The sequence below is a fragment of the Triplophysa rosa genome, linkage group LG12 (assembly GCF_024868665.1).
Source record: "Triplophysa rosa linkage group LG12, Trosa_1v2, whole genome shotgun sequence".
In the NCBI taxonomy this organism is placed as follows: Eukaryota; Metazoa; Chordata; class Actinopteri; order Cypriniformes; family Nemacheilidae; genus Triplophysa; species Triplophysa rosa.
Genome location: NC_079901.1, coordinates 12,798,966 through 12,824,390, shown reverse-complemented (window position 1 = coordinate 12,824,390; position 25,425 = coordinate 12,798,966). Strand labels below are relative to the sequence as shown.

The 25,425-nt window shown below is 41.0% G+C and overlaps 1 protein-coding gene across 1 annotated transcript; it reads right to left on the bottom strand.

Moving 5' to 3' along the window:
- Positions 1–44: 44 nt before the first annotated feature.
- On the bottom strand, positions 45–23,921 carry tiparp (TCDD-inducible poly(ADP-ribose) polymerase). The gene is made up of 6 exons (XM_057348075.1): positions 23,762–23,921; positions 22,115–23,019; positions 5,668–5,854; positions 4,955–5,142; positions 2,822–3,097; positions 45–1,118 (listed from the first exon to the last, which is right to left on the bottom strand). The coding sequence occupies exons 2-6, from the start codon at positions 22,990–22,992 to the stop codon at positions 671–673; spliced, it is 1,977 nt and encodes a 658-aa protein (XP_057204058.1). The 5' UTR covers positions 22,993–23,019; positions 23,762–23,921; the 3' UTR covers positions 45–670.
- Positions 23,922–25,425: the final 1,504 nt, after the last annotated feature.

Sequence of the window (25,425 nt, the reverse complement as noted above, 5' to 3'; positions counted from 1 at the left end):
AAGCGTTACATTAACAACGCTTTAACAACACTGAAAAATTATCCTAGCTTCAAACGTTTTCTTTAATTGTTTTATTTACTCATTGTTACATTGACTAACATAAATAAACAATTTATTTATGAACAAAAGGCACACAGTTCAAATATAAACAAGAAGAATATATTTACAACTTTCACAAATTAAGTATGGATCGCAAATGGCAGCAATGAGGGTACGGTGAGTCTTTTGGGGGGAAAAAAACTATGTGAAGCTGCAAACACAGCCCCAAGTCCGAGTGGCAAGCCATGAACAGGCTTCTGAGTAACACGGATATAAATCCACCGTCAGCTACGGAAGCCACATCAGAGACACACGTCCACACACGAGGTTCACACACTAAACTGTCCAGCACTGAGGAGAGACGTCACGCACACACATGCGCGCACATACACACAATCCCCATTTGTATTCACAGGGGGACGAGAAGACGGGCACTAAATGGTCACACATTAACCCTCACACACAGCAATGAGGGAAACTGGTTGTTGCTCCCATGCTCTCCACAGTCGAAGGTATTCCATACGATCCACGAGATCCATTCGCAGAGCCACAGACAACCGCTCCGTTTTCCTTTCCTAACCGCCCGACCGTGCCGGTCTAGCGTGCAAGGTGTCCACACATACGTCACTCTTCAAATAGCTACTGTATTGCCCACTTCTTCATATTGAATAATAAAGTACGGATAACTCTGATCGTCATTAAAGATGACAAAGATCTGTGGGTCCATCCAATTATCCACGCAGGAGTCGAACAGATCACTAGAGGGGTTTTGTGGATTCAGGGGAGGCGGTCGGCGCATGGAAGGGTTGCCCACCGTGAACTTGCCTGTCAAGACTTTGGCCAGGAACATGTAGTGCACGCCACGGGGCGAGCGCTTGGAGAAGTTGTGCGAGTAGATGGCCTTGCGTGCGAAGTAGCTGCCCTGGCCAAACATGGTGGCGTGCTTGCCGCAGACGCGCGGATCGAAGTTGTGCTTGCAGATGCCCTCAACCACATCCTGCGACGTGCCGTGGAACAGGTGGCGCTCGTTCAGCATGCGATCCATCTCTGACATGTGCCGTGACATGTAATCCTTCTTCCTGTCATGGGCGGAGAGAAAAGTTGCTTTAATAAAAAAGTTGATCAAAACTGATTCTGGGAACATATAAGGATTGTGTATGACATCAGGGTCCAAAATGTGCACACAATAACACTTAAAGGCATAATGAAAAATAAAGATTCTTTTCTTTACTCAATCTCATGTCATTTCAAACCTATATGACTTTCTTTCTGCAGAACACAAAAGATATGCTGGTAACCAAACAACACTGGTCCCCACTAACTTCCATTACGTCGACACAAAACCACAGAGAAATTTCTCAAAATATCTTCTTTTGTGTTCCACAATTTAAAGAGTCCTAAACAGATTTTAAACAACACGATGGTAAATAAATGATGACAGAATAATTGACGTGTTAAATTCAAACAACCACAACAAAACTTCAAAGGCTAAAAAACATTTTTCTTGTATCAGAGCGTGCCAGCTGTCCACGAACAAGAAACAAGACAACTCCCAAGGCAAACTCCCGAGCGCTCGGCTTGTCATCTGGTCAAGTGGAAACAGAGAAGTGAGAGGGTACCAAAAGGGTGAGTGATCAAATGAGCACCAGAGACCTGAGTGAACCCAGTCAGCTACAAGGCTCCTATAGCCCGAATCTGTGCCTCTATTGTTGAAGGCAGAGGGGACGTGAGGTCATCTTGGCTGAGAGAAAGCCTCTGATCAGTGGAGTACCCAGCGTGACACCGCCGGATCTCCGGTGACCCCACGGCCCCCAACTAGACCCAGTCGTCATGGCCATTGCTTTATCTTAACATGTGGCCTGCAAGCGCAGCTCCATGTACGTCAATGTCTTTGTTATTTCAGCCTCATTCCCAACGTTGCTTTTTTGAGAAGGTCAATTCTGTTCTTTACCGATGCAAACAAATAATCGCTTATGCCCCCGCTCACTGGCCAACTCCCCCGAAACGCTCAAAACAACTAAACTAAAGATATTGACGCACACAAGCATATTATGAACATTTTATCGTATCACATTATTTATCACGAACGATACTGAAGGATATTATTTATTTTCCTTCAATTCATTCCATTTTCCATTCAATCCATTGAGCCCTAGCTACAGTCTCAACTACACCCATTCTGTCACCATCATATTATTTTCCCACACATGCCGCATTTATGCATTTCCAAACATGGCTACGCTCTAGCGATGCATTACTAGACACATGGAGCTCAGAGATTAGCTAATCTCCCGCATGCTTCAAATAGCGGTGAACACGCACGCACGCACAAACAGTGAGTCAGCAGCCACTCTTTCCCCGACTCACCCCTTTTCTGTGACTTTAGCCCACAACAGATAGTAAGAAACCTTGTTTCCAAGACAACCAAAACATTTTAAAACGTTAGCGCACCCGCATGCACTTCCTCTGCTCTACATTCACACCTCATGTATCCACCACAATCACATCTGTTTCTGACCAACAAAGACATCATAAGAACCGTTAGCGTGGCTGACACCGAGCAGCGTGAAGACAAACAACTTTAAAGCCTCGGGTCTTACGCGTGGGTGTGGTCGAACATTTCTGTTACAGATGTTTAAAGGGACAGATCGTTCCTGATAACCTTTTAATTGGCAGTTTGTAATCTCAGTGTTTACTAAACACCGCTCTGGCTCCAAATAAATAGTCTAAACAACTTTAACCAACACAAAGGATTTAGACGTTAGAGAATGTTCTACCGCACCTTTTGTACTTCTCCCAGAGGAAAGGGTTTTGGACGCGGAGGATCTTGAGGATGCGGAATTTGGTCTCGGATACGGTCTTGTGGAAGAGGCCGTAGACGGTCCGGTAGCTGCGGTCGTCCCAGGAGACGGGTACCTGCAGAAAGTCCTGACTGATGGTCATGTCTAACCAGGTCTCTGGGTATACTCGGGAGGGAGCGACTGGCGCAGGAGAGAGAGGCTGGTTTCCAGAATTTTCCAGGGAGGAGAGAAATGCTGAGGAAAGGCCACCGAGAGTCCTGGAGGAGAGGGCAAAACATGACGCCATTAGGAGCATAAATGATGAAATAAAATCATAAAACATCAACAGTAACTATTTTACCTACTGTCTAGATTCACAGCCTGTTTAGAAAAAATAATTCACATGTTTCGAAGACTTCCTATTTATTATTTTGTTTTAATAATTAAAAATGATAATATTACTACTATAATGTAATATATGAAAAAATACATTTTTGTAAGATATATAATATCTATATAATTATATCTAATTTTAAATACATAAATGTATATTTATCAATAATATATATATTATTGTATATTACATATATATAATTTTAACTATTTTCCTTTTTTCAAACGCTTGTTCAAAACGTTCAGTGTTTATATTCACCTACTCTTTTGTCATATTTTTTTATTATCTCATTACTTTCTTCTGCTATGCTTGCTCTTCTTTTGCTCTCTCTCTCTCTCTCTCTCTCTCTCTCTCTCTCTCTCTCTCTCTCTCTCTAAAGCTGACTGTCACTGCAGCGATTTATTCATCATATATTTCCGAGAAGCACCGAGCAAGACTGAGGAAAGGTGAATAAATAGAAGAGAGCAAGAAAGTATTGGAGAGATAGCAAGACGACTAGACAAGCAAATACTTCTGGGAAACCAACTGTTAAGAGTATGTTTGTTTAAGAGTGTTTGTGTGTGTATGTGCGAGAGGGAGATTAATGTTGCTCGCTGAACGTTAAGTCAGCTGGTGCAGGCAGCGGTTCAGCCAAATTGTCGATCGCACAAATGAGTTCCACCCCTGTGCTCAGGACAATGTGTTCCTGACGCTGCAGGAGACAACCTGACAACAGGAGCCAAATAATGAGGATGAGATAGATACTGACTGAAGTCTGGGCAATAAATCAAGATTTTGCTAATGGTATGATCTGAAAAAAAACATTGCAGTGTTTTAACCATTAAATTTAATAATACAATGATCAATTATAAACTATTATTCTTGTTTGAAAAACTCTTTTACATTATACCAAATTACTGGTGCTTGAAATTACTTTTAAATTATTACTAAATAGACAAACAAATAAACTAACATAACATTTTTCATTTAGCTTTAGAGCGGCATATAGAATTATTGTCTTTACGAGTGACTTAATACATGAAAGACAGGACAAAACTAGCCCAAAAATCAGATTTCCAAATGGTCAAATTTGACTTTCTTTCACTGTTTGACAGGTCTGGAATGCATTACCCCCTTCGTTTCCTCAACACTACTTTTATATCTGCTGCCTTCTACGTATATTTTCCTGTAAATAAGCAGACGTCACAGTCCAGCTCATGAAGCATTATAGATGTAGCAGAGCTTTCTGTCCCGTGATAGATTTACGAGATTCATGATAGACTGACCTGTGACTTTTAGTTTATAAGCTGAAGTTCTAGAGTAAGATGAGCAGGAATATTAGGTTTCAGAAAAGTGTTCTGGAGGCACAAGCAGTACTCGAGGCAATTAAAAAGAGATCTCTTTAAACCTCTTACTGATGGGAAAACTGTAATGTGTCAAATACGTTCTTTGTGAGCGCCGACTTTGCCTTGCTTAAATTCAAAGTCGTCAAGGTTTCGGAGAGCGGAAACAAGACTTTTATATCAGAATCAGAAAGAGCTTTATTGCCAAGTGTGCTTGGACACACAAGGAATTTGTCTCCGTGACAGAAGCTTCCAGTGCACTGCACATACAGGTTAAAAATGAAGAATCGTACTGGATATTTAGTGAGAACGCAGGGTGTCTAACAATGGACGGCTACAGGTCATAATGAACCTGATAGGAACTTTCAGTATGTCAGATATGGCAATGCGTAAAGGGATGTTTTTTTTAAAATACTCACTGGAGGTAAGGTGTGAGCAAGATGGAGGACCTGAACAGCGGGCGTTTTTTGATTTGTCGGCGGAAACCGAACACAGCGTTTTGCTGGAAGCCCTCGCGAATGTTCAGGATGTACTGATTCTGCAGCGTGATGAAACGGACCTCCTTCAGACCGCGACCGCTTGCCTCTTCAATCAGTCGAACCACTGGCTGTGAGATGGAAAGAGACAGGAAATGAGTTAGTCAGAGCATGAGGCAAAAACGGCCCACCTCAATGTGCTTCAATTCCCACTCGTTTCATCCGAAGCAGCAGTCAGAATGTATTCATCAGAGGTGATTTTCAGAGGAAATAAAGGGCTCTGTTTTCAAAGGAGCGATTACGCAATGTTCTGATTTCAGGAGCTTGTGAGCAGAACAGGACGTCTTCGACTTGTAGTTTAGACCCAACACGAACACAAACAATCTAACTCCCAAAACTGAATACCTGCCACCAACACATCTATTCAATGCAACACAGAGCTGCGCAATCTAACAGCCTAAAAAAACCTACAGCATCAAGACCAAATCTTAACATAATACTGCATTACAATAATGAGAATCTAAAGAGAATTGTCATTAAGAATAATCATTTTTTGGTTTTGACTGAGGTTAAATGTGACCTGGATATGTTTATAATGCAGCGTTTGGATGTTTAGTACACAAGTAAAAAGAGAAGGAAAAGATCAGATGTCTTACCTCGGAGTACTCCCTCCAGCCAAAGTTATCTCTGCAGTAGTACTTCCAGACGGTCAGACAGCTGGGGGTGGGGCTTGTGTTTGTGGGTGTGGTTGTAGAGCTGGTGGGCGTGGACAGGCGCCTGACGAGGTCAAACTCCAGGTCACAAACTCGCATGGAACTGAAGTCCAATACAAACACTCGACCCCTGCGTTTAAACAAAAGTAAACAAATGTAAACACATATTTACATAAACGCACATCTAACATGAGACTGAACACTGATCAGCTCCAGACAGCAAATAATAATGCAATGTGTTCCTGAGCCATGACATCAACAGATCTAATTTAATTTCCACGAAATACCTTGGGCTTACTGAAAAACTCTCTTATTGTCCTGATTGATCTTTGCGGCCTGACAGTGCCCTATGTTCATAAAACCCCGAAAAGCCCAATGAGGGGTGAGACTGTCCAACAGGCAGAGGATGGATGTAACCCTGAACCCGAACTGCCCCCTGCGTGCAGCCCATGGCTGTTTTAGGTCACACTCCAGGGGTGTACGGCTCACTATTAATGGCCTCATCGATTACACTTATTCTCCAACACAAAGAGGATTTGAGGTCAAAGGTGAAACGTCTGGGCAGGAGTGGAGCAAATCATTCCCAACACGCTGGGTGTTCCACTTATTGAGAAACACATAAATAAATCAACATAAACTGTAAGGATAATCAGGCAACTATAATCCATAAAAATAGACACGGCTAATATCAGAAAGAAAAAAAATATATAGAATTTAAAAAATAAAAATTATTTTATTTCATTCAGATATCAAATTTTCTCATTTAGATTTACCTGTGAAGGCCAAAGACTCTCACAATACACACAGACAACCCATGACGCACTAGACCCACACTGTCAAGAACGCTCAAAATCCACACTCGGTAACACACTAGTCAGTTTAGACAGCTAATCTTAGAAGCCCAGCAGAAGGACAGGGGGCTCTGACAGGATGGGTGGACTGAGGCCTAAGAGAAACACTTATAAGCGAACGTGGCGGACAGACGAGATGTAGACTAAACACAGAGTTCAGCATACAGCAGACGGGGCCGAGCACACAGATGATCTCAACAACCTCCCAGATACATACACACAAAATACAATTAACTGCAAAAGGTTTCAGCAAGCCTTCAAAACATGACAATACTAGACTAAACATAAGTATTGTTTGAACAAAACAATCCATGTTGCAATAAATTGGGGAAAAAAACAAACACATCAAACTGCCATGACTTCAGTCCTTTTTAAAGACTTTGTTTGGACCTGTTAGAGGAAAGTTGGCAGCATTTTGGGGACTTTCACAAAATCTGGCAATAAATGTCATGGTCATATTTCACCGCAAAATTAAAATAGAAATATACCAAAATAGATTCTGGATAAATACAATAAAGCATATTTTACGCTTGCTCTGTGACATTGTTTTCATAACAATTCAGCTTTTCCACATGTGAAGAATATTCATTTATTTACTTTTTTTATATACAGTACATAGTGCATTAGTAAAGTAGAACTTTTATTAACCCAAATTACATTTATGCTAATTTAATTAAAAAACATTGTGCATGACAGGGCTATCTTTAATGTTTGCGTAATTTTGTTTTATGTGGTGAAATATATCCTTGACATGTCATTGCAAGATGAATCACCCTTTTAGCAGGTGGAATGATGGGAAACTGACAGAGACGGATGATAAAACAGTCTGCTTACCGTAAAGATAAAACAAGAGCATCTAAGAGTGCAACCTGCTCACGAGATGCCAAAAAGGGGAAGGGGTGACAGAAGTGAGACTGTAAAGAGCGAATAAACAAATGAGGGTTAATCGTGTTCCCCCACTCACTCTAGCAATGTCTTTCTGACTTGTAATCGTTCCAAGAGACACCAAATCTGATCTCAAAAAAATGCATGACAAACAAAACCAGGCCCTGAATTCTTGTACGTAAGAGAGAATCAGAGAGGAAAGATGCTTATCATTTCTGTCCCAACTGACCTACTGAATTGAGTTAAACACACAAATGCATGAACCTGCGAACATTTACACACAGCAAACACATGCTCCGTGAGTCACAGACACACATGATGATAGTTTCCCAGCAGCCCTTGCAAAGATTAAAGGCATAGTTCATCCACAAATCAACTTTGTGTGATTTTTTACTCACTCACATGACGTTAAACATGTTTTGAGACCTCCCAGCGTCTTCGGAGCACAAATAGAGATAATTAGGTGACATCCGAGAGCTTTCCAGGCCTCCTCATTGAAACCATGGTGTCAGTTTTTGCCAAGGTCCAGAAAAGTACCAAAGACATCGTTAAATTGTAAAATCCGTGCATAGTGGCTCAGTTGAATTTTTTTGAAGCGACGTGAATGCTTTATGTGCGGAAAACAAACCCAAATACTGACTTTAATCAATATATTCTCCTCTGTCTTGTCAGTGTATGGCGCGCGTTCACGAGAGCACTTCTTCTTCGTCATCTTCTTGGACGAGAGCACTTCAAAAGTAGACAGGTTTGTCCACTGAACGCCACATGGGGCTTGCCTCTATTGGATGCCGGTGCTCTGACTCACAACGCGGAAGCTCAACTCTGTGTTTACATGCAGAAGACCAAGAAGTGCTCTCGTGAACGCTTGCCATACACTGACCAGACAGAGGAGAATAAATCGATTAAAGTCGGTATTTTGGTTTGTTTTTTGCACATAAAGCATTCTCGTCGCTTCAAAAAAAATTCAACTGAGCCACTATGTGCGGATGGACCAATTTAACGATGTCTTTAGTACTTTTCTGGACCTTGGCAAAAACTGACACCATGGTTTCAATGAGGAGGCCTGGAAATCTCTCGGATGTCACCTAAATATCTTTATTTGTGCTCTGAAGAAGCCGGAAGTTCTCTAAACATGTTTAACGTCATGTGGGTGAGTAAAAATTCACAAAAAGTTGATTTTAGGTTGAACTTCCACTTTAACTCCAGTGTATTAACACGTTAAGCCCCTCCCAGAAATCCTTCCCAAACCTTGACCGTCTACCTGAAGCCCTTCAATTCTGTTTTTCATAGTAAAAGACAAACACTGTGTCCTGTCAGCTGGAACGCTATGGGTTCTACACACACACACCCATGTTCACTTTAAATCAGAATGTTCAGGACAGCCCGTATTTTACAGACAGTTCCGGGCACACAAACACACATTGTGCCCCAGCAGATGCAGCCCCGGGCTCAGCCAACAAAACCCAACAGAGACCAGCTCTCTCCGGCAGAGACTAGACCGCATTTCACCAATTTATCCAGGCCATCAGGCTAGGGCTGCAGCTATCGATTATTTTAGTAATCGAGTATTCTACTGATTTTCCATCGATTAATCGGGTATTTGGATAATAAGTACTTTTTCTTTATCAAAGAGCAATACTAAATATACAAGAGAAAATAAGACAGGTCTCTTAAAATGAACAACTAATTTGTTTCCTTTTTAGAAAAATTAACATATTTATTGCTGAAATTGCATACATTAATATCTATGAAAACTAAACCCATTTAGTACGAATGTACTACATTCAAAATTACATTACATTACATTCAAAATGCAATATAGGCCTAATACAAATGTATAAATATGAAACATTAATAAAAATAGAAAGAATGATTTCAAAGGTAAACAACTAACTTCAGCTAATGCATGATGCATTTAGATTATCTAAATTAGTTTTAGTTTCTTTTTTTAATATTAAATAGTAATATATTTGTCCACATAAAAATACAGAGTTACCCGGACTTTTATTTTGGCAGGTCGTCGGAAGACGCTGTGTGTTAGCTTCACTCAGTAAAATTTTCTGAAATAAACTCTCAGAGCAACTCTGGAGATGAAGTTCATGTGTTCATGTCCTCATTCAGCGCAGACGCAGACAAATTCATGAGCATCACGCGTGTAGCACGTTAAACTGTGCAGTTCATTCACTCAGACATGCAGAACAGACAGATGACATGTGTAAATAACAGGATTCGGCATCCACTAGTCAGCATCTAATTTGATGGACTCAATGCAGCCGGAAAACAAGTTTCACTCGCAAAATAGACTAAAACCAAGTAAAATAGCAGTTCACCATTTCAATAAGCTATCACTTATTTATCAGCATGAGACTAGGGCTGCATAACGATTAATCGCGACTAATCGTTTGCAGAATAAAAGTTTTTGTTTACATAATATATGTTGGTGTACTGTGTGTGATAATTATGTATATATAAATACACACACATGGATGCATGATTTTAAGAAAAAATATATTTAATATTTATATATAATATAAATTATATATAAATATAAAAATGTAAATACACATATCAAAAGTTACATATTTCTTAATAATATACAGTACATGCATGTACGTGTATTTATATATACATAATTATCATACGCAGTACACCAACATATATTATGTAAACAAAAATGAATTATTCTGCAAACGATTAGTCGCGATTAATCGTTATGCAGCCCTACATGAGACATACGTGTGAGCGTGTGAGCAGACTAAAATGCGTGTCTCACGGTGAATGCGTGAGACTTTTTGAGCCCTGTAACATGAACAGAGTTAAGCGGGCTGTGCGTCAGTAATAACGGTCCGTGGGGAAATGCAGTGCTCCATGTGTACTGTAGTTTAATTGATTAAACGAGGCTTCGAGGCAACAAAAATTGCCTCAATGATTTTTTGTATTCGAATAACTCGAGGAATCGTTTCAGCCCTACATCAGGCCAAGGTACCAGATAAGTAGTAGCCAAACTTTTTGAGTCTTGATGTTCTCCGGGACACTAGAGAGGACGCTAACAGATTTACATACATGCCAAGTCACAGAAGGACAAAATGTGGGTAATGTGTGCTTGCAAATTGCAATCCTGTGATAATGAAACTTTCCAGACACAAGATCAACTGACAGCTTTGAAAGAATGGACACAAACAACTCGGTCGAAGATAATGGAAACAATTGTTGTCGAAAATATTGCTCAGAGGTAGCCCCTTCATCGTTCAAAACACTTCCCAATTAACTTATTTTGGTCTCAAAGTTGTCCCTTTTTCTCAGAAAAGTTTTCCTGAGGAAAATAATCGAAGATCTCATCAAACGTCGGCATTTGATCTCATTGCTGTCTAGGAGAAACAACGTCTACATTAAACAGATCTTTTTTTGTGATTTGTCTTTCTACGCCAAGTGCGAAATTGACTTAATTCAATAAATATTTTCTTTGAAGAAAAAGAGCTAAGCTGGAAATTTGAGTATATTTAAACAGTGCATTGAAAAAATAAAAGCAATTTGATGTCCTCCCAACATTTCCAGATGACCGGGAACTAACGTACGACACGTACGTACCATTCCCTCTCTGCCACATCTCGCAAACAAAAATGCTCTCACCAGCAAAACAAACATTTAGATACTCAATGATGTGAAACTCAAGACAGGGCTGGGCTCTTTACTGAATTGCTGCCAGTCAGGGGTTTCACAACCCAAATATCCTTCTGCGGGAATCGCTCTGTTGCTAGTTTCGCTTCTGAGTGTTGCTGACTCATGCCCAGTCATCTGCACTCAATACAGCAGCAAAGACGCAATCGACAGAGCCAGAATATCTTAAGGGCACAGTGACCTGAAAGACCGGTGGATGTCACACTCTTTTGCTCCACCTGACCTTTTTCATCTGAAGCAGCACGAATATAAAAAACACCATTTAAAAATTGATTTCAAACTCACCTGAACCTCACTGTAAAGAAATTGCTGCTTTAAATTTTGAAAGGAACAGTTCACCCAAAAATGAAAATTCTGTCATTTCCTCACCCTCAAGTTGTTCTGATGGACACCGAAAGATATTTGGAAGAATGCTTGCAACCAAACCGTTCTTGGCCACTAATGAGTGCGTTTACATGCACAAAATAAATGGATATCTATCAAAAATCAGCTTAAAAAGAAACCTGTTTTCACGTGTTTACATGCATAGTAATGAACCGGATATGCATAAAACCGCGTTTACATGGAAGTTTGAGACTTGCCGGGTTTCTCGCGTGCAGTGACGTCATCGTCGATAGACTGTTTAGTAATGAAAAATGCAGCAGGAAAACAGTCAGAAGCTGTATTTTTATATCTCTTCTCATGTCCGCAGTACCTGCATATGCAGCAATAGTTCTTCATTTTGACGTTTCTATATCAACTGCATGATTCGAGGGCGGACTTTTAAATGTTATTTTACTATTACTTCCGTTTGTGACTTTTACTATTGCGCTGTCAGACATGCGCACATAAACAAAACTGAGAGAAAACCGGTAAAGGCGTTTTAAATGCAGCGCGAAATCAGAGTAATGGGCAAAAAACTACCTCTGCCGATTGGTTTTTGCTCAAGTCGTTTATGAGCTTTCCCCGATAAAATAAAACCGTTTTATGCATTTAAATGACCTTACATATATCAGCTTATTAAGCATAATCGGCGTAAGACTGTGCACGTAAATGCGCTCAATGACTACCATAGTAGGAAAAATGGCTTTATACATTTCTTTGTTCTGCTGAACACAAAATAATATATATTATTATTAATATATATTTTTTAAAGACTTATTTTTGGCTTTTTTTGACAGATAGTAATTTGTAGAGAGGACAGGAAGCGAAGTGGATGAGAGAGGGGGTAGGGTCGGGAAAGGACCACGAGGCGGGATTCGAACTCGGGTCGCCCGGGACGCACTGGCACCATATGTCGGAGCATGAACCACTTGACCACCTGGCTCCGACTTAATATATTTTTAAGAATGTAGGAAAGCAAACAGTTCTGGGGCACTTTTGACTACCATTTTAATTTTTCCTACTATGAAGAAAATAAATTATACAGATTTGAAATTATACAACTAGAAGGTGAGTAAATGATAGAATTTTTATTTTTGGGTGAACTATACCTTTAAGGGATAAGTAATCTCTACCTTTCATTTTAAAAGTTGTTGAAACATAAAATTAAGTTGAAATTCTTACTTAAATGGTTACAACAATACACATTTCAAATGTAAAATAGTATGTTAAATTACTTGAAAAGGCAATTTGATTGTACTTGAAAATCTAAGGCAGCAAATAAAATTTAAGTGCACCTAGAATGTTTATTGCTTTTTTCACATAAAATGTGTTTTTGCATAAAAAACAAGCACAAAAAAAATTGGTGTAGGACACAGGCGTCTCAACATGCATCTTAAGACGCTGGCTTCACACACAGTTTAAAATCTTAAAAGCTTGTAGAACTCAATAACCAAACACTCAATCATCGGTTGACTAGTTGACAGCAGCAACATTTACCTCATTTACATTTACACATTTGGCAGATGCAGAAGCGAGGCGACATACAGCGCATTCCAGCTATACATTTTATCAGTATGTGTTCCCTGAAAACCAAATCCACAATCTTTGCTCCCTTTAGCACAACGTTACCAACTGAGCTATAGGAACATTATCATTTCTAGCCATTAGCGAGAACGATCACTTCTAGAGCGAAGAATAAAAAACACAAAAACAGCCAGAGAAGAAACAAAAAAAGTTGATAAAAGAAAACTGGGCGAAAATTATACAGAAAGTTTCTTTGTGTTCTCGCTTTCCGCAATGCTCTTTCTTTGTCCAGAACGCTCTGCTCGTAATGCAGTACAATGAGAAAAGAACAGGGCATTCTGGGATTAGGGAGGAATGGGTGGTTACAGAAGTGACTGCGCAGCGAGGTAAAGAGCTAAGAAAACATGAAATAAGAGAGTTCAGAGAATTACACAATGTCTCAGAACAACTCGAGCTCTTTTCTATTTAGAGTGACAAAACCTGCAATGTCATTTATGACGTCATTTCTCAGACACTGTCATTATCCAACAGTGGGTGGCGACACGGCTTCGATTTCACAACACTGCTTTAACACAAACACATGCACGTTTTGTGTAGCACTGCGATTGTGTTACCGTTTCTCTTTTGGATGTGCATCAACACACGCACTCATGTAAGGTACGTATGTGATACCTAGAGCTCGGTGTTTCGCTCCAGCACACACATTCGCCCAGGTTTCCTGACAGACTAGATTTCACAGCGGTTCACCCACACACACTTTTCATTTTCACACAAGTGCTCGCTTCTTTTTCCAGCCTGGCATGCCGAACTGAATTCGGCCACCTGTGCGCGGGGTAACCATGGCGACTGTTATCCGAGAGGGCGCCTGACGGACCGAGTAATAGCGTGCTGATAACAACAGAAGACCCGTCGGCAGACAAAGCTCAGTCACCCCATACCAAGAATCCCCGAGATTGCTTGAATCCTCCCGTCCTCTGGCTAGAAAAATAACATTCCAGCTATTAAATCAAGTGTAAAGACTGATTCTCTGGGCTCATCAGCGCTGCCTACTTATCAAGCCTCGGGATTTTCTAGTCTGCACATGCACGCACGTGTTTCTGGAAGCGAAAAAACGAACGTAAAGATGCTATAGGGATAATGTGCGAGAGAAAGATGAATACGGGAGAAAAAGAGGAGGATGGTAATTAAAGATCAATGTGTGCCGAGGGAGAGAGCTTGATAAGCCAGTTTTATCTCTCTTTACATGAGGTGGAGTCATGGGAGAATAACCCGCTTTGCCCTTACTGTAAGCCCTGCGTTCCTTTAATGTCCCCCTTACCCAATCGTGAGGCGATGTTCATTGTCACGGTGACCATGACCTGTAACCGCGTGATGACTCAGTGGTGTCAGGTGCTGAGATCAGCTAATGTACACACACACACACACACACGCGCGCGCGCACGCACGCACGCACGCACGCACGCACGCACGCACGCACGCACGCACGCACGCACGCACGCACACACACACACACACACACACACACCACATTTGAGAATTGACTCGTTAAGGTGTAAAAAAAACAAGCAGAAGTGCAATGCTTCTGCGTTTTAACATTAAATATAATCGACAGTAATGATTACAGAAGGTCGATGTACACAGTAGCATCACGGTACAAGATTCAGCAGGTGGAATGATTCGGTTTACCCTGTACTAAACTCAATATGTTAATATTCATGGTAGCTAGCTAGCTATAAACATGTTGAAATTGAAAAGACTGTATTTTGTTTTGCTCAATTTTATATTAAGTTGTATTGTATTTTATTGAAAAGCAAGACAAATTTTTAAAAGCAAATTTTGACTATTCAGTTTGTGCAATAGTGAAAAAATAGCTTAATAAATAGAAGAAATGCAAAAACCATATTCGGTGTTCGGTATTATTCGGCCTTCGGCCAAGTGTTTCACATCATGTTCGGCTTCGGCTTCGGCCAAGAATGTTAGATTCGGTGCATCCCTACTTATTTTCCTGTGACGTGACTGCTTAAGCCCGTTGTGATACTTCACAGCTGGTATTAATCAACAACCGGCAAATCCGACATCTCTCCGAATTTATTTTTTAAATACTGGTTGAAGTAGGCTACATATGAGAAACACTTTCATTATTCTGTTACATATCACTGCACAATTTTGGTCAATTATTAAATTTAACTGTTGTGTTGCCTGCCTGTCTAGCAACGTTTGTTTATACATAACATAAAATAAGAGTCCGTCTATTCAAAAGTTATATCGCGTTTCATGAAGTTCATTGAGTTGGCTCCTGCGATTTCGGTTAAACGTCTTCAAAACTTGTCATGTGGTTTCCGGTAAGGGAACATAGGGAGCATCTATGCTCCCTGGTTTTTGCAGCGCATTGTGGGAATTTTTAGGGAACGAACGTTTCAGTGCACTTGAAGGATTTTGCCAATGAGACAGCCCCAGTTTCTAAAACTGAAGTGGCATCATTGCACTGCAATTTGGTTCTGTACAAACTATGCAGAGTTTTTTAGGTGAATGCAGTTTTCACTGTCATAAAGAACTGAACTATATAAATTAAAAATGGGACTACATAGTCTGAAGACACAAGTGTACAATGCCGGTCTCTGTTCCTGAACTGAGCCGATATCCAGCCATTCTGCTAAATCATGGACACTCAAACCCAGCTGGCAGATTTAAAAGACTATACAGTTCTGCTTTTCTAAAAGCTAAATAATCACTATTGTGCTGATTTCACCAGCTAGAAACACACACACAGTGCACCGAAGAGAATATACAGTAGTACCCATAAGGAAATCCGATGTATGGTAGGTTAAGCAAGTTGGCTGAACGAAAAAGGGAGAGAATCAGAGAGAGGGGGATCAGACATATACCCTGCGTCCGAAATCGCCCACTCCCATACTATATACTAGGCGAAAATAAGTATGGGTCACAAATAGTATGTCCGAAACCTCAGCAGGTAAAAAACAGTAGGCAAGAAATACCAGGATGGTCTACTGCTTTCGCCGAGATTCGTGAGTGTGGATCGGATGGACACTTCTCTGTCCCATGATGCCACGGGAGCTGAGCAACGGTCAAATTTCAAAAGTAAATCAAACAAAAATAGCAGAAAACTTTTTAAGGTGGATGTGCGTTTCAATGTAAGTGACAAATTAATTTCTCGTGACTAAATTGTTTTTTATCAGCGCCTACATACAGGTTGTTGTTAATAAATCAAAGGTCAAAGAGCATTAGGGTCACATGATCATAAAACATAGCGGATGCAGTATGTCCGAAATGTTTTCATACTCCCACTCATAACGTACTGTTTTAACGGTGGATAGGTACTTATTCAAATTCAGTACGTACTGTCACAGTATGTGATTTGGGACGCTGCAATAAAGTGTGAAGGATTAGCAGTTGTTTAATAGCTTGTGCGCCACTGAGCATGCCCAAACCCAAAGCCTCCGCTGGGACTGGCATGTTTCACAAACTGCAAAAAATCATTTTCCTAGGCAGTATTTTCGCCTTGTAAAACATGTTTAACAACGTAAATTTACTTAACGTATAAATTAGAAATATGAACTTGAAGCATAACACTTTATTGTATATCTCCTCAAAACTCACTAGGCATGTCGTTTTCCTGATATCATTGTAATTATAAATTATAGACTGCTGTTTTGACAGCCTCTAAACCCACGTAAAGTTGCATGTGAATATGGCTAAGGTTATCTATCCTGTCTTTACTCGACGTTGGCTTGTTGTTACGGCGTGATAGAGCCTGGAAGCGTGTCCTACTTTTAAGTGCGTGAAAGTTGGCAACCCTGCTAATATACTAACAAAATAAGAAAGTAATTTAAGTACAAACACTAAAACAATACAATACAGAAAACCGCAAACAGATTGTCTTCAGTATTGACTTCCTGGTCAGGGAGCTGTCAATCCAAATCTCACTAACCAATGAGTGTAAAGTGGCCATAAATCCCGCCCACACGTGAGATTTGTGCAGAAAGGCGAACGAAAAATTGAGAAGCGTAAACGAAAACTCGGAAAGCGCAAATGAAAAATCTAGCAGCGAATTCAAAACTATTATTTGCAAAAACGAAACTTAGAAAATTGTTAAGAAAAATAGCAGTTTATTTGAAAATCATGTCACTTTCTTGCAATTGAGTTTATTGTTTTCATTATCAAAGTGTTTATTTTCTTTCTCATTGTATATTTTTGTTCGGTTTTTAAAAGTTTGCGTTCATTCTTATTGGCACAAAAGGAATCCCATACAAAAGAGAGATATTTCATATTTCTACACTCTGTTGTCCATCATTTCAAAGCACTGCATGACCTTAATGACATAACACATACAACAACTCACTTTTAAGTGCTCAGCGTGAGCTTCCCGCATGCCAGCATCATTCACACCCAGCACGAGCGTCACAGTCTGAGAGGAATTAAACAAACATACACACACACACACACACACACACACACACACAGCGCACCTGATCACACAGTACCAACCCTGAGACAAGAGAGTCAACTCTGCGGGTGGTAAACTTAGTGAGAAGACATAGTCAGCAAATATACACACGACACCTGTACAAGTCGTATCAGTCACAAATAAAAATCAGTTAAATACTAAATAGTTATATACTGTACTTCATAGGTACATACACTTACTGAATAAATACACTTACACTGTGACTACAATGCTTATGAATGACAGTTCGGTTAATGGAGCAACCAGGTGACTTTTGGACATCCCGTAGCTTATTTGGCTTATGAGTAAGTCGCTGACGTCACCAGACTGTCAGCCAAGAAAAGCTATTCAGCAGATGACTGGTTTCCATCACTCATCTCGATCCAAAACTCTCCCGCAGTGTCTATAATGCAAGCGAGAAGCGTGATGCAGCTAAAACATACAGCTCCCCTTAAAATGAGTACAAAAAAGAGTTTCATTGCCCTGTAGACACAGCAGAAGATTTTGGAGAACTGTGAATGCTTCACTGAACTACAATGGCCATGGTTATATTTCACAGGACCCAGGACTTTTAAAGGGTGGGCCGCCTCTCATCTTCTTATCATACGGCTTAAAACAGAGTTTAGTTTTCAGTGGTCAATCTCCCTTTTCTCCAAACGAACAATATCCTCTTATATTATACTATATATCAAATATTACAAGGTAAAATACTGCAAATCCTTGAAAAATCCATTTCTAGTAAAGACCTACATCGTTTTAAGGAGTGAGCTCTATCATTCTGCAATAACGCGATACCTACACAGATATTCTGCTGTAATAAGGTCATCTGAATGACCATGAGAGCAATAAAGTCTCTGACTGGCAGTTGATAATGAAGTGCAAAGGGCTTTCCGTTCTTCCTCTTCAAGAGATTTAAAGGGAATAAAATCAACCTCAATCAACACGCTTGACTTCCCCTTTTTAAGTTTCCATTCATGGCGGACATGCTCAGATGGTGCTGAGGGCAGTAAACGCTCTCGCTTCCCTCCTGCTCACGAGAAGAAAAAGTATCTGAAAAGTCTCAGGATGTTCTGGAGGCCATGAGCTAACAGGACGTGAGCTACTGTTGCACCATGCGGGACCAAGAAGGAACTGTTTGTTCAGACAATCCAGCCTGTATTTGGCTTTTGCTCTTTGTTTCTCTCAGCGAGAGAAGAACACAAACATACTTCAGCTGCAAATTTTTGCAGCTTTTGTTTATGTTGGAGAACACATTTGAGCTAGTAAAAGATACACACTGACGGTATCAGACGGCAAGTACTTTGATATATATTCCTATGGTACTGAATACCTTTTCATGAGTGCAAGAGACAAAAAGATCATACGAGTCGAAATGACGCAAAAAGACCTCACCCGTGAGAATAACTTCATTGCTTGTCTAAGATGTTATCTCCTTTCTCACACACAAGCAAACACCTTAGTTACATGTCACTGTGCCCTTGGTGCACAGCGAGATCGTGTGACAAACACAATCATCTCACCCTCAGCTGCTTCCTAGAGACCAAACCTTCAAGATCAAGGGTCGCAATTCTCACACATGGCTACACAATGGCACAAGAATCCAAAACCTTCAGCACCTGTTTATTTGTTTGTTAGGAATATCTACAATTATGAATAAAAGTTTGGCTCTCTAAGATTACTGAAAGATAACACTAACAGCCTATGCTATCATCACATTGGAATGGCAGAATTTGAATACTTAAACCGCACTTAAACTTGCATGGAGATCACTACATTAGATAACACAATAACAACCCAAATGATGCTTATTTTCCCAGAATTAACTTCACTTTCTATTTCCTTAACGATTTCTAACCCAAACCAACTGGTTCAAATGTTTGTGAACTCGCTTTTCTTCTAGTTCATGCAGGTGCCCTAGCACAGTGGTTCTCAACCGGGGGGCGCAGAGGTACTGCAGGTGGGGCGCAACGGTTCCCCGAAACCCCAACCTTTGGAACTCGATTGCGAATGCACGGAGGAATGCCACTGCAAATTGACGGATGGCAATGTTCCATCTGAAGCTGCTAACGTGAGCACGCAGACTCATTGTAGGTCCTGCGCAGTGCACTTTTAGGTTGCGCACAAAAGCTTAATATCTACAAGGTAGGCAAACGTCCACTCAGGAAGCAGAAGCAATTACCTCTACATCATCTTAAGAAACAGGTAGATCATATAAGTATGTTTGTCTTTCAGACTGTAATTTCAGAATAAGCGCAAGTCTCTCTCTCTCTCCCGATGAGTACAGAGTGCGCGTGACGGGAGTGGCGTGTAAATAAAGTGCCTTTTCATATATTTCTGAACTTGGACGGCTGTTTAAAGCTGTTGACAGTTATTAAAGATGTAAAGCGCAAATGACACCACACCGCATCTGTATTATAAACTGCGAATAAACTCTCGCAATGGTATTTTAATGGAAACCTTTCATTTCTGTGATGGTTTCTTTTGTTTTTATCAGCAGGGTTGTTACATTTATAATCTCATCTCTTGAGATCAATCTGTCATATACAGGTATTTTTTGCTTCTTATATATATATATATATATATATATATGAAGAGTTTGGTTCCAAAATGAGATAACTTTTTTAATTCAAAAATCTTGTTTTTTATTATGTTATCATGTTTTTATTGTATTTTATTGTGTTAGTTAGCTGTATTTTTTTAGTTATTATGGCTTAAATCAAAACAAACCAACTGCAGTTTGATTGATATTAATTGGAATGCACAATAAAAAAAATTAACGGAGTTATCTCATTTAAAGTGAAGTGAAAAAGTGATATATTATATAAACTATATCCAACATATTTTACACACTATCTTATCTATCCTCAATGTACAGTATGGGGGGGCGCCAGTTCTTTAAATGGGTTTACAGGGGGGAGCGACCATGAAAAAGGTTGAGAACCACTGCCCTAGCAGATAAACCACAGGTTTGACAAAGTATCAAATGCTTACGCTGTTTCATTAAAATAACTAAGACTGATAAATGTTATCTAATGCAATTACATTCATGCTGTTTTAATGTCGATAAGCTGTGGCCATCTGTCATACAGACAGGCACATTTCTGTCTTCAAACACCCTGCAACATTGTACAGAAGCATTTTGTGCATATATGATACAAGTCATCTACGAATACAAACCAGCAGCCAGAGCTGGGGGTTCAACAGATATGGGTGTGGTTAACAGGCTCCCTGTGGGTCCCTGAAATCCCAGTCCGCAGGGGGTAAATGGTTGGCTTAAGCCATTAACATAAAACAGGTTTCTATCAGCCAGTTCTTTCAGAGCACACAGGCAGGCCAGCAAAGAAATTCATGTGTCCATTTACATTAGGCATTTAAGGTTATATCCAAGGTTACAATGCATTTGAGGTATGCATTTGAGCAGTCTGTGTGTTTGAAATTGTAATCTTTGCACTGGTAAAACCATGTTCTACCAACTAGCCACAAGAACACTTTAATAAAGTTTGATTCATTTGTTTATTAAAGCAAAAAGTAATGGAAATTAGAAAAATCAATAATCTCGTAATTTATTCACCCCCATCCCAGATGTGTATGACTTCCTTTGTTGGTTTAATAAATATGTTCTGAACAGAAGCAAATAATTAAACTGTGTTCACCCTGTAAATAGTGAGTTGTCATATTGGAAAACTACTATGACAAATCAACAATACTATCTTTAAGGAGGAAGTAGCCATGAGCTGCGTCATGGTAAACATTAAAATCAATGGTTCTTTTTTATTGCTTTGTCACCACCAAGAGTGTTTACTTCTGTAAAGGACTTTTGCATACAGACCGCGTTTGTACCTAATGTGCAGTATCACAAACAAAGGGGTCCCACACAAATCCTGCTTGGTAGAAACTTTTACAATTTTCTATGACACAAGACGTGGTAATAGAGAGTACGGTCAGCAATGTCCGAACAAGTCGGTGTACATGAACATATCAAATAGGAAAAAAAGAAAACGCATGTTTTTTGAAAACCGAGATTTGCATGAGCTTGTCTGGTGTATGCGTGCGTGCGTGCGTGCATGAATGCAAGTTCCCGTCCGCGCGCGCGTGTGGGTGGGTGAGCGTGTATAATTGTGCATGTGTCTCTGAAGCTCTTTTATTTGCGTGTCTCTGAGCAAGTCTGCGTGTGAGCCCTTCTCTGTCTGTGCAAGAAGTGCGTGTGACCGCCTGTGCGCAAGCCACAGTGAGTGGGAGCGTGCGTGCGTATGTGTGTGCGTTTGACAAAACTAAGTAGGGGCAGGTCATGCGAGTTCACGGCTTACAGCTGTCAGTACGCTTCCACATGTCAGCCTGGACAACGGACGGCTTAAGTGAGACAATCAATCTCTTGAGTCACATCTACCTCTTCCACAACACGCACAAAACTTCACTAGCTGGCTCCTTCAATACGCCCTCACACCATTTCTCATGTTATTTCACCGATCAAATCATAGAGCACAACATCTAAGCTCTATTTCCTTTGCTTCATAAAGCACAACATCTAAGCTCCATTTCCTTTGTTTCATAAAATATTCAAGTTGCCTAGGAGGTTTAAATGAAAATGGGTATCAGACCCGGAGGTAAAATCAGAAACACTTACGGAAACTTAAGCCGGACATGTTCGTTGTCCGGATTGCAATAAAGCCTTTCCAGTTGTTCTTGGGAATCATCCGATATGCTCTGCCAGATCTGCGTGTCCGTTCTGCGGATCTGCCAGTGATACGGTAAAACGGTGTGATGCTGCGCACAGTCACTGCCATAGACGCAGACACCCTGGAGGAAATCCACACAAATCGATACGCCGTCCCCTTGATGCGTGTGATACTGGAGCTGGGTCAGAAGTTCAAACACTAGATCCAAAGAGGCCTCTTCGCTTTTATCCTGAAAGATCTCGCCTTTCAGCGAGCCCTCTTTGATGGAGAGGCAATTTGCACCCTGCAAGGTCTCAGCGGTGTAGATGTCATTTAACTTCGACCTCGGAACGTCGGAGGAGGGCGCCGCCACGTCGCGGTCCTGGGGCTGGAAGCGTCGCTCATTAGCGTCTATTGTAACGCGCTGAATAGCCGTCACCTTCTGTTCCCCGGAGAGCACGCTCACCGTCACATCAGCGTCCGAGTCCTCGGCCATGAGCCCGGATACGGCGCCCTCCTCATCTTCCTCCTTCAGGCACACCTGACTAATCCTGGCCTGCTTCTCCACGGCTGCGGTGCATATATTCCGTTGAGGTCGAGACTGGTTTCGCGGAACAAACACGCCGTCCCCTGACACGAGAGCGCCCGAGTTTAATAGCGTACTTAAAATAGGGTCCTCTAAAGCGCGTAAGCACTTTGCGTCAAGTTTTCTCTGCGCGTGTTTCTTTTTGAAGTAGGGCTTCACTAAAGGGATCTTGTCCGCGAGTCCCATCTGGTGCTCGGTAAACTCTCCAGTTTCCACGGGTAGAGCTAAAGAGGGCTCGGTGGTCTCCACGGCCTCCTGCATGGCTCAAAACCTTTACTCCACCGACACCTATTTCAAAAACAGAGAGATATGTTCTGTTAAAAAGGACAATGGAAATCGACAAATGCGTAATATTAAATAGTCATCAAAAAGTTTCATGGTTTGTCCTATCAGCTTACGCATCGCGGGACATTACTAGATGACCAATCAATACATTTAGCAGGGTGTAAGCTGAAGCCTTTCCTTTCTCGAGAAAGGAGAGGGAGGGAGGAGGTGGCATTACAGAAACAGAAAGTTTCTTTCAAGACCCCCTCCCCATTTACCAACCAAAAGCAGCGCAATACTGATTAAATCCTTCCATTATTATAAACGAACGTATCGTTTTGATTTATCCCTGACGAACAGCATCGTTTAATTATGCTCGTTGCAATTACATCAGTCTAACACAAGCCAAACGCTCCCTAGGCAATATTTGATGGCTTGATCTAGATACAAGGAGTTGGGAGCGTACGTGCCCGTTGCCAATAGCTGTTCGTTCTAGTTCGCACGTACTGCCTGCGTTGAAGCGATCCCAGCGAGAGCGCGTCTACCCACCGCGGCGCCCGAGCCCCATTCTTATACAAATACACAAGCACGCTTGTAATTCGCAAAAATCGACCACTACATACATACACATCGTGTTAATCAAACGCATAAATACAGTCTGATTTCAGCATTTTCCCCGTGCACAATGCAGAAACGCCGCTTCTTTTTTTCCCGTGGACTAAATTCAGTTAAACGCTTCACATATTCGGATCTATTCCAAATGTACCTGTAAAACGTCCCGGATCCTCTGATGCTACAGTCAAAGCCCGTAGCCTGTCCCGGGGATTCCGCACTCCTCTCACATACAGGACAGGGCAGTGCGTTAACAAAGCGCTCTTCCACAGAGCGAAGCGTCCCGTCCGTCTCTCCAGTAGAGTCTGAGCGGCTCGCAGCTGTTGCAGAACACGAGCGCGATAAGACTCGCTCGTCCAATCACCGCGCGACTGTGCGCCGGAGGGGCGGAGCGTCGGCTGGGAGAGCGGCGGAAAAAAATCAGGAAGTTGTCCGATGCCTGCATGTGTTTTGACTCACCCCACTCGTTTGCTTATGCCAGAATTCGTCAGGTGTTGTAATTATAGGACACGGGCTGGTTCGTGTTTTTCACATATAAAATTCTTTCAAAGTTTTAGTAGGGGAAATTAGAACAGTTAAAGAGATGCATTTAAAAGTGAGTTTCTGTGGGACAGCTTTTAGTGGAATGTGGTCACGGGAGCATTAGGTAAGCCTAGTCATCCAGTATCGTTTTTCCTGGACAAAAAAGGCGTCTGAATTATTAATGCGGTTAAAGCGAACCATACATGATTGTACCGTGACCAGGTGACGTGTGTGACTGAAATGATGTGAAAGGTTATCCAGTGAACTACCGATCAAACCTGTATTCATACCAACTGCAAATGAGAAAAAATACCCCACGCAAATGAGGACAGTAAACACACCTGACCGTGGAACAAGTATCGACTAGTCAGACACAGGACGGTAACAGTCATAAAAACGTCGCCATTTCATTTGAACAGATATCCCCTCACTGTAAAATTGCATTTGCCATTGAAGGGAGTAAAAAAGATACGAAAGCATAATTGGGTGGCTACGCCTCTGTGGCCAAGTTCACATTGTACCTCGCCCAAAACACGTTGTGTGTCTTGTGTATAGACATGTCGGTACGAGCCCTCCCTCACAGCGGAATCTACAGTGAAATGGAGTGACGTATGCGTGTTCCCATGGCTCTGCCCTTGAGAGAAACAGCTCTGCTCTTTGGAGTCTTAACAATGATCCTTCCCCTATTTTTAATACTATTTACATATCGTAGTGTTTCCCCTACCTTAGGGGGGCGGGGCTTCAAGGTCAAGTTAATTTTATTTTTTATAAAGCGCCAGATCACAAGAGAAGTAATTTAAGGTACCTTTCCTATAGAACAGAACATGTATTGTTTTTTATTAAACAAATTAAATAGCATTGTGTTATTTATCTTATTTACACGGCGTCATGTAATTTCTGTCTCTATATCGTCGCCCGTTTACAATTCTCCTCTGCTCTCCGTATCGAGTTTCCGCCCCGATGTGCGGACTAGGCATGCAACAATACAGCTCACCCACGGTTCAATACGAACCTCGGTTTTCGGTTCGGTTCTGATAGCTCATATTAAAGTGTTTTTTCATTGTTTTATGCTTATGTGACAGGAACAGAAAAATTTTAAGAAATTCTCTGAAATTCTCTTTATTTTACTTGACTTATTTTATTATCTTTAATCAAAAGTCAAAAATGGACAGAGCCAGTTCACAGTGTAATTAAGCGCATGGAAAATTTTAAACACAAAACCGGAAAACCGCAATTCACTTACATGTATTGAACCGTGGAGGTCGTACCGAACGGTTCAATATTATATTGAGTATT

Bases quoted from the DNA above. Each gene is read 5' to 3' on its own strand.
- tiparp (XM_057348075.1), bottom strand. From the start codon at position 22,992: ATGCAGGAGGCCGTGGAGACCACCGAGCCCTCTTTAGCTCTACCCGTG. The intron at 5,143-5,667 runs GTAAGACATCTG...TCCATCTCACAG, and splicing joins GCTGGAGGGAGTACTCCGAG to CCAGTGGTTCGACTGATTGA. The intron at 3,098-4,954 runs GTGAGTATTTTA...CCTCTCCTCCAG, and splicing joins TTGCTCACACCTTACCTCCA to GACTCTCGGTGGCCTTTCCT.